This window comes from Pseudoliparis swirei, chromosome 24 (genome assembly GCF_029220125.1).
Source record: "Pseudoliparis swirei isolate HS2019 ecotype Mariana Trench chromosome 24, NWPU_hadal_v1, whole genome shotgun sequence".
NCBI lineage: Eukaryota > Metazoa > Chordata > Actinopteri > Perciformes > Liparidae > Pseudoliparis > Pseudoliparis swirei.
In genome coordinates, this window is record NC_079411.1 from 30,018,141 (window position 1) to 30,028,730 (window position 10,590).

General features: G+C 41.7%; 1 protein-coding gene across 1 annotated transcript in view; it reads right to left on the reverse strand.

The window, feature by feature from the left end:
• Window positions 1–8,361: 8,361 nt before the first annotated feature.
• LOC130190302 (neurotrypsin-like) overlaps window positions 8,362–10,590 on the reverse strand; it is a 27,334-nt gene continuing 25,105 nt past the window's right edge. Inside the window, exon 10 of the mRNA XM_056409624.1 lies at window positions 8,362–8,537. Within this exon, the coding sequence (XP_056265599.1) occupies window positions 8,362–8,537 (176 nt within the window). The remainder of the gene's footprint in view (window positions 8,538–10,590) is intronic.

Consider the following 10,590-nt stretch of genomic DNA (forward strand, 5'->3'; position numbering starts at 1 on the left):
GCAGAACGTTGGACAAGAAGGAAGAGCCACGGTGTCAGGATGAAGAGAACCTCGAGGGACAGGAAGGGAAGACGCTGCAGCTGGTGACCTCTCGTGACCTCTTGTGACCTCCAGACTCTCACAGCTCTGACTTTGGGTCTAACTCTTCTATTTATGGCTCCAGAGCGGCGCTGGTCAGCCGCCTCAGAGACTCTGCACTACGTTGAGTCTCCGGATGCAGAGACCTCCTCGTGAGGAGAGGTCACATGACCCAGCAGAGACCGGTCCCCACGGGGGGGTCTTTATGAGTTCATGAAGCGCAGGCTTTCACTGGAAGGTCTGGCCCAGGTATGGAGGTCTGGCCCAGGCATGGAGGCCTGGCCCAGGTATGGAGGTCTGGCCCAGGCATGGAGGTCTGGCCCAGGTATGGAGGTCTGGCCCAGGTATGGAGGTCTGGCCCAGGTATGGAGGTCTGGCCTGGACCCGGGTCACTGAGGAAGGTTCCCTGTGGGGACCAGGAGGACGAGGTCTGACCCCCATGAGCCTCGTGGACTCTACCGTGAGCTCAGTGTGTCTCACCTCCTCGTCCAATCGGTGGCCTCCGCTGCTATTTGAATGCAAAACTAAATAAAAGTCACACAGAAACACAATAAAAAAATAAAAAGGATATTACTGGAGTAAGATTCTTTAATGAACCATATAATGCCGACACACACACACACACAAAGACACAAACACACACACAAAGTTACATCATGAGAAGCTAAATGTTTTAATACAATTGGAATTAGAGTCTATTAAGAAATATAATCTTAAATTCAGCAAAACTTTAGATTTATTTAATTAACATTTATATATACGTCCATATCCAGATTTAAGTTTGTCAGCCTGGAGAATAAAATGTACAATTAGAAAGACTAAAAAAGAAGAAGAAAAAAATATATATATAGTCATATATATGATCAATAATAATAATAAATAATATATATCTACATATATTATAATTTGTTCTAGTTGTAAATGTAAACATTTTTTTTTTTACATATACAAATATATATACACTACCGTTCAAAAGCATTGTTTTTTTCAATGAAGATAACATTAAATCAATCAGAAATACCCTCTCTACATTGTTAATGTGGTAAATGACTATTCTAGGTGGAAACGTCTGGTTTCTAATGAAATATCTCCATAGGTGTATAGAGGCCCTTTTCATCATCACTCCAGTGTTCTAATGGTACATTAGTTAGAAGTAAAAAGGAGGGAAGTTAAAAATGGCCCCGAGCTAGTTAAACGGGAGAACTTTGGGGTTCGATAAGACCAAAAAAGGCCAGAAAAAAAAATTTTCAAAAATTTTTTTTCTTAAAAATGGGGCTACCTAAAATTGGGAAAAACTAAAATGTTCCCTTCACCCTTTCAGAAAACGCAAAAAGGGTCTCCGAGCAAAAAAATGGGAGGGGTCACAACCAGCAAAAAGACGCTTAGAGTTCTTTTTAGGGGCCCCTCACAGGCCCCAAATGGAGTTCAAATGGCCCAAAAGATGAGGTCGCGGGAAAGAGGCGCCCGGGATGGGTTCTGGCAGAGGGGAAAAGGCCAAATTTGAGCTGGCCTAAAAAAAAGGGTAGGGGAAAAAGCCGGGGACAGAGGAAGTTGGGAAAAGGGTTCTGGACTAACCTTTTGGGGTTTTTGGGTCACCGGTTTTTGTGGGGCATGAAAAATTAAAGTCCTAAACCCCACTTAAATTTGGGGGTTTATGGGGGGGGGTTTTTTGGGGGGAAATGGGAAACCAAAAGGGGAAAAAAAAGGGCTATACTTTTTTTAAACCCATAATTGGGGGGCCTTAGGAAATTTTTTCCCCAACAACTGAAAAAATACATTTAAAACTCTTAGGGAAAAGGGCAGCTTGGTTTAAGGGATGGAGCAAGAAAATTATTTTAGCATTGACCATTTAAAATCCCCAAAATAATTTTTTTAGGAACTTTTTTTCAACAATTATAACAAAAAACGTAAAGAAAAGGTTCAATGGAATTTAAAAGGGACATTCTTTAAAAAGAAATTTGGAAAAATTAATATTAAAATAAAATCTTTTTCTAATTTCAAGTTTGACTTTTTTTCATCTTTTAAACTCTTTTTAAAAATAAATGGTTTTATGGAAAAAAATTTTTTGGGGGTGATAAACTTTTGAACTGTGATATTTTTGAATTTAACCTGTTTTCTATGAACAATTTTTTTTTAAAATGTACTAACATAAAAATGTTCAAAGACTTCAAGCAAAGACCTTTAAATTAACGGGTTTTTAAATCTGTTGAAAGAGGGCAACCGAATGAAAACGGGAAATCCGGGCGGTTTAAAAAACTCTTTAAAAACAAAAAAAACTAAAACAAAGAAATGCCCCCGCCAACAAAAGGGGTTTTGGTTTTTTGGGGGGTTTTTTTAAAGTTTTTTAAAAGGTTTTTGGGGTGAGGGTGGGTTTTTTGGGTTTGAAGTGGGGAATATTAGGGGGGGAAAAAAGGTTGTATGGGAAAAAAGGTTTTTGGGGAAAATTAAAAGGTGTTTAAGTGTTTGTTGAATTTTGGGTTTAAAAAATTTTTGTGAAAAAAAATTGTGGGTTTTTGGGGAAATTTTAAGTGGTAAATTATTATTTGGGGTGTTTTTTAATTTTGTAAGTAAAATTTAAAATTTAAAAATTTTTTTGATTGTTGTGAGTTTGTTTGGGATTTTTAAAGGGAAAAAAAGGGGTTTATTGTAAGAAAAAAAAAAGGGGGGAAATTTTTGAAATTTGGGGGGTTTTTAATTTTAAATTGGTTTTTTAAAAGGTTGAATTAGGGGTTTAAAATTTTTTGGAATAAATTGTGATTTAAATTTTTTAAATTTAAAAAATTTTTTTTTTAAAAAAAGGGGGTGAAATTTTGATTTTTTTTGGGGGAATTTTAAAAAATTTTTAAAAAATTTTTTTAAATTTTTATTATTTTTTTATTTTGTTTTTTAAAAATTTTGAATTTTTAAAAGGAGTAGGAAAAGTTGGGGTGTAAATTAAAGTGGAGTTTTTAGAAAAATTAGAAGAATTTTTGTGGATTGGGGTTTTTGGAAAGGGGTTTTGGGGGTGGGTGTTAAAATGTGGGGGGTTTTTTTTAAAAAATTTGGATGTGGTTTTTGCAAATGGGGGGGGGAATTTTAAAAGCGGGGAATGTGAGTTTTTTAAAAAAGTTTTTTTTAAAAGGGGGAAGGTTTATTAGAAAAAAAAGGGGGAAAGGGGGGTTTTTAGGGGGAAAGGGATTTGGAAGAAAAAAGAAAAGGGGGTTGTTTTGGGGGGGGGTAGGGGGAAAGGGGATTTTGGGGGTTTTTTAATTTTTGGGTGGGTTGAAATGGGGTTTTTTTTTTTTTAAAAAAGGGGGGGAAAATTTTTTTTGTGATTTTTGGGTGGGGGATTTGATTTTTTTTTTTTTGGGGGTTTTTTTGGGAAAATTTTGGGGGGGGTTTTTTTTTGTGGGGGGAAAAAAAGGGGAGGGGGCCGGGTGGGTTGGGGTTTAAGGTAATGTTTTAGGGGGAATTTTGGTTTTTTTTTGAGGGAAAGGGGGGTTTTTAATTTTGGGGGGGGTTTAGGGGGATTTAAAAGGGGTTTTTTAGGTTTTTTAAAAAAAGGGGAAAGGGGGGACCCGATTTTTGGGGAAGGGGGGGGAAAAATGAAAAAGGTTTTCCCGGAAAAATTTTCCCCGGGGGGGGAGAAAAAACCCCCTTTTTTTTTTTCCGGGGCCCTCAGGCCCCGGGCGAAATAAAGGTTAGCTTTTTTCCCCAAAAAAGGGGCCCTGGGCCACTTTCCGGGGCCCGGGAACCCCCCTTTTGGCCCCAAAACCGTAAAACGGGCCCAAACGGCCCCGGGCCCCCCTTTCCCCCGGGGGGAAAACCGGGTTAAGGGGTAACCCCTTTCCCCGGGTTTTTTTAAAATTATTCCCCCCGGACACTTTTTTAAAAAAGGGCCCGGGGTCCCCCTGGGCCCCTTTTCCCCCCAAAAACCCCCCCTTGGGCCCTTTAAATTTTTGGGGGCCCCCCCCCCCCCCCCCCCGGGGGGGGGGTTTTTCCCCCCCCCTTTTTTTTTGGGGGTTTCCCCTTTTTCCCCACCCCCTTCCCGGGTTTTTTCCCCCTTTTTTCCTGGGGTTTTTTCCCCTTTTTTTCCGGTGGGGCCCCCTCCCTTTCCTGGGAAACCAAAATTTTTCCGCCCGCAAAAAGGGGTTCGGTTTTTTCCCCCTTTTTATTGAAAGGGGAGGGGGGGGGGGGAAAGTATTGGGTTTTGGGGAATTTTTTAAAAAATTTGATAATTTTTTTTTTTTTTTTTTTTTTTTTCCCCCCTTTTTTTTTTTTTATTTTTTTTCCCCCCCCTTATTTTGGGGTTTTTTAAAAATTTTCCCCTTTTAATTTTTTTTGGTTTTTTTCCCCCCCCCCGGGGGGGAAAATTTGGGGGTTTTTAAAAGTTTGTTTTTTTTTAAAAAATGTGGTTTTTTATTTTTGGGTTTAAAAAAGGGGGGGGTTTTTAAAGGGTGTTTATGGGTTTAAAGGGGGGGGTTTTTTTTAAAAAATTTTATTAATTTTTGGAAAATTTTTTAAATTAAATAGGTAAAATTTGATAAATTATTTTTTTTTATTTTTTTTGTTTTTAATTTTTTGTTTTATTTTTTTTTTTTTTTTTTGTTTTTTAGGGGGGGAAATTTTTTTGTAAAATTTAAAATGGTTAAGGGTTTTAAAATTTAGTTTTTTTGTATATTTTTTGTTTATTTTTTTTGTTTTTATTAAAAATTGGGTGTATTGTGTGTGTTTTTAAAAATTTTTTTGTATTTTTAGTATATGTGTTTGTTATTATGTTTTTTTATTTTTGTTATTTTTTGTTATTTTAAAAGGTTTTTATTTATGTTTTTGTTATATTTATGTGTTTGTTGTATATTTTATTTGGGTTTTTGTTTGTTTGTTATTATTTGGGTTTTAATTTTTTTTATTTTTTGTTTTGTGTTTAATATGGGGTTTTTTATTGGGTATTATATTTGTATTTTGTATGTAAAATTTTAAATTTTGGTGTTTATTGTGTGTTATTATTGGGGGAAAATTTTTTTTTTTTTTGGGTTTTGTGTTTTTTAAAATGAAATTTTGTGTGAAATTTGTATTTAGGGGGTTTTAAAATGTTTTGTATGTTTTTTTTGTGTTGTTTTTTTTGGTTATATTGTTGTGTGTTTTTAAAGGGGGGGGGGGAAAAATGTTGTATTTTAAATTATGGTTATGTTGTTTTTTGGGTATTTTATTTTTGGTTTTTGGTGTATAAAAAATGTGGGGGTATATTGTGTTTTTTAAAATTTTTTTTTTTTTGGGGTTTTATTTTATTAAAAATTTAGTTTTTGGGGGGGTTTTGTTTATAAATTAATTGTTGTTTTTTTTTTTTGGGAAAAATTGGTTTTATTTTTTTGGGGGGGGTTTGTTTTATGTGTATTTATTTTTTAAAAAAAAATTTTTTTAAATTTTTTGGGAAAATTTTGGGGGTTTGTTTTGTTTTTAAAATTTAAAAATTAGTTTTTAATTTTATTTTTAAATTTTATTTTTAAATTTTATGTGTGTTTTTTGTATTAATTTGTTTTATTGTGTATTTATTATTGTTTTATTTTTAAATTTTATTTTTATTTTTAAATGTGTGTGTGTTATTATATTTGTTTTTTTGTGTGGTGGGCCCCTTTTTTAAAGGAAAACATTTCAGACCAAACATCAACAAAAAACTTTTTTTTAAAAAAATTTATTGCCATCATCAGTCGACCAATCAGGAGGCAGCGTTGTGTTTCAAGTCTACCAGATTGCTTTAACTTAACTTATGAATTATGAAACACGAGTGTCAATATGACCAATCAACACTGTGAGGTGCTTTAGTTCAGGCCTTCCTCTCGCAGGCCTTTTTAAATTTTTCCCCCGGGGGGCCCAAAACAGTATAGCTTGGTAAGAAAAATAAAACTGACGGACACGCCTCTTTTTTACATTGAGACATCTAACAGAGCCATTAATTTCACTGTTGCCTCAACCAAACTATAATTTATCTTTATGTTCCGCACAAGTGTTGGTTGTAGATTATTTACCCACCCTACTGGTTACTCAGACCTACTGGTTTTCCCTGCGCGTGCGTTCTGTTTCTCTTCCATCTGCAGCGGGCTCCCACCGCGCACAGATTAATCACATTACAAACGCCTGTGCTGGAGATCTTCAAGCCACCGTTCATATCCATGTAGAAGTGATTCACGATTGTATAAGTGAGCAGCGCTTATCACAGCCACGGAGGAAGAAATGCATTTTAGAAAAAATAAAAATAAAAATCATCCCGACTGGTTAGATCTCTTTCACGCCAAAAGAATTGACACTCAAGAAACATACCGGTCTGTGGCTGCATACCAGATATTGAATTTCAGCTCAATGGTATTTATATGATGCATTAAGTCACATTTCTTATGTTTTCATAGAACAGTTTGGTTGGGATCTGGGCTGTGGTTGCTGAGACTTTGGCTATGTTGTGTGATGCCTTGTTACTTAGCGCTTTTGCCACACCGGCTAATACCGTGGCATTTTCGTGCTGACTGTTTACCTGGCAAGAAATATACATTGCTGTTTTGTTTTAGCCATTATTTTTATCAATAATTGTGGCCTCCACCCCATTGATTTTTCTTATTGACCGCACTACTGAAGTTGAATAGCCCTGCTCTACAGTATACATACTGATGTGAGTGAGCCCATGGAGCAACGTGACACGGAGGTTGAGGATGACATCACTCCACATGACTCGAGTCACAACTAGGGATGGGTGTCGTTTGGGGTTTTTCCGATACCGGTGCTAAACGAGTACTTTTAAAACGATACCGGTGCTAAAGCGGTGCCCACCGTCGGTGCTAATGGAGTACTTTTAAAAATACGATTGGCTAAAAGCAGTTGCCTGAACCGATACTTTTAAAAGCGCTGGCGGGACATTAAACCTCTTTTGGCCATATTGCTTGTAGGCCCGTTATCATGGAGCACGACACTAGCGGATATCAGACACAATGTTCTCCATGATGTGATATATGTCGTCATGCCAGCCTTTATGAGGTTAATCCTGTCACTGGTGATGGGCGAGAACAACCAATCAGAGGGACTGAGGTGACCACGTGACAAATAAAGCTTTGCTTCTGACGAAGTTCCGCACAAACAAGTGGCATACAGGGTCTGTTCCTCCGTCATTATATTCCGGTAACACGGGTATACAGCCGGGACAGCTGAACTGCCACACCTCCGTGTGCTCATGTACGCCTCCTCAGGTTACATGAGGAGGCTCGAGCCTGCCTGACAGGGGGCGGAGTCACCTGCTGACAGGCAGTCACCTGCTGACAGGGCAGGAGTCACCTGCTGACAGGCGAGTCACCTGCTGACAGGCGGGTCTCACAAGTTCACAACAATAGTTTTTTCAATTTCAATCAGCTCCAGGCACGGAAAAGAAGCACCAGAATGTGGGTTGTAGTTTAGGTCCGGGTATTACAGTTGTATTGGAACCCGATTACCATGGCACGGGTTTGATTTTAACCCCTATGATCACAGCAGTGTTCATGACTCTCGGCAGGTCAAAGAGTGATGATGTCATACACACGCTCTCTGTGCTCCCTTTGTATTTACATATTTATATGAATAAACACTTGAGTGTCATAAGATGAAACACATGGAGGTGAACATGAGTCCCTGAGCAGCAGCTCTGGAGAACATCGCATCACAAGTGCTGATTATTAGAGGAAAGAACAACGAAGATAAAGAGAAGACATTAAAAAGGTTGTGAGTGACATCACAGGTCACGTGACCTCACCGCTCCACCAGGTGACCTTCACCTGTCCTTCCTCCCAAGTCCTCTCGGGCCAATCGCCTCCGTGTCCAGGAGCTGACGGAGACCTTGTGTGAAGCGCCGGGAAGGCAGCTCGTCACAGGCGTGACCCCAGGACGTGACCAGCCACCACCCAGCACTTCCGACCGCTCGCACAGGGGCGCCGCTGTCATATGACAACTGTCCCTTGACGCTCCGGCCCGACGCTGCCGCCGCACAGCATGCGGCTGGTGAAGGCGGCGTGGAACCCATGCCCAGCAGTGGCGCGCGGCAGCAGGAGGCTGGCGCTACACCTGCAGGGTCTTGGAGTAAGAGCGGCCTGAGGAGGAGGAGCTTATTATAGTGTATATAGTATATATATATATATACATACTGTACACACACACACACACACACACTCACTCACCCGTGTCCCCCCAGCCGGTGATGTGACAGTTGCTGGCCTGCTTGAGGACTCTCTCCTTGCTCATGGGCAGGCAGGCGGGCAGAACGTGGCTGAAGGAGCCTGCCTGACCCCAGCGTCAGCCCCGCGGGCCGAGACCCAGGCACTGGGGTGAGTAAGTAGTCGTTGCTATGGGAACGGTATCGTGGGTGGAGCACGATCTGCTCCACGCCGAACTCCACCTCGTGTTCCTCAGGGACCAGAGTGTGGTAGTCACCCAGCCGGACCTGGTACTGACGGGGGCTGCTGCCATGCCTGGAGCGCACACACACACACACCATGACACACACACACACACACACACACACACCATACACACACCATGACACACACACACACCATGACACACACACACACACCATGACACACACACACCATGACACACACACCATGACACACACACACACACACCATGACACACACACCGCAACACCACACCGCAACTTTACCACCTGCCTTCCCGCTTACACACACAATGGTTCATGACACACACACACACCACCAACACCCACTGTGTACACACACCACTGACACACACACACCGCAGCCTGCAGCTTACACACACACACAATGACACACACCATGACACATTTACACACCACCCAGCACACACCATAGCACACACACACCGCAACACACACACCGCAGCACACACACATGACACACACCATGGCCACCACCGCAGCCCCCTGCCCTTCCCACACCATGACACACACACACACACCATGACACACACACACCATGACACACACCATGACACACACACACACACACACCATGACACACCCAAAGGGAAAAAATGACACACAAATTTCCCAACCCCAAAATACAAATGCAAAAAAAAAAAAGAAAAAAAAAAAAAACAAAAGAAAAAAAGAAAAAGAAAAAAAAAGAAAAAAAAAGAAAAGAAAACAAAAAAAAAATTTGAAAAGGAAAAGAAAAAAGAAAAAAAAGAAAAAAGAAAAAAAGGGGAAAAAAAAAGGGGGAAAAAAAAAAAGAAAAAAAAAAAAAATAGGAAAAAAGGGGGAACACATACACACCCAAAGGCCCCCCAAAACCCCATTATTTTTCCCTTTTTTTTTGGTTTTTGGGGTTTTTTTTTGGGGGTTTTTTTTTATTTTTTTGGGGATTTTTTCACAAAAACCCACCCAACCCACACCCCCATGCCACCCCCCACCTTCCCCCCCTGGAAAAATGACAACCCACCAATACAACCTGCACCCACCCAACATTACCCCTGCCCCCCCTTGCCTCCTTGCCCACTGCCCCCCAATGACCCCACCACACCAACCCCCCGAAAACCCCCCCCTGCCATTCTTGAAACCCCTTTTTCCTTTAAACACACCCGAAACCCCCCCTTTGCACCTTTCCCAAACCACCCTGCCCAAAAGAAAAATGGCCAACAATCAACAAACTTTCTCCAACCCAAACCCCCCCCTTCCCCCAACCCTGCACCAAAACCGCCACCACCAAAACACCCTTTAACCCCAAAAACCCCACTTTCCCAACCTCCTTGACCCCCCCCCTCCCCACCCTTTTTCCCCCCACTTTCAAACAAATGCACACCCCCTACAAAACCAAACCCACACCTCACCAACACAACCTTCACCCCCCCCCCACCCCTTGCCCCAACAACACACCCCCCCACCACCACCTGCCCTTTACCCTCCCCCCCATTCCCACTACCCACCCTGACCCCCACCCATCAAACAACCCCTCAATCCCAACCCTTTAAACAACCCAACCTCCTAAGAAACCACCCAAACCCCAATCAGCAACACAACCCCCCTTCCCTCCCAAAACCTTTCACACTTACCAACCCCCCAAAACCCACATAACAACCTTTTGACCCCACCCCTGGGCAACCCCACCACAAACCCCCCCTTGCCCACACCCACACTGCCAAACACCTTCCCCCTTTTCCCCACCTTTCCACATGAAAACCTGAACCACCAACCTACTCTTTTCCTTCAACCTGGGGGCTCACACCACTCCCCTTTCCACCAAAGACCGCACCACCAAACAGAAATCTTGCACCTTCCCTCACATGCCCAACCCGCCCCTGCCCCTCCCCCCTTGACACAAACCTGCCACCCAGGCCCCCCCTTTGAAAACAAAATTCCCCCCTTACCCCCATGGGCCTTCCCCCAATGACACCCAACTTACACCCAACTGACCCCTTCACACCTTCCAAAAAAACCCCCACCACCTGCACACCAACATTGGGCCCCACCACCCAAGAACCCCTGACACCACCAAAAACCCCACGGAAACCCCCACACCCGAACATTTAAAAACACAAACCTTC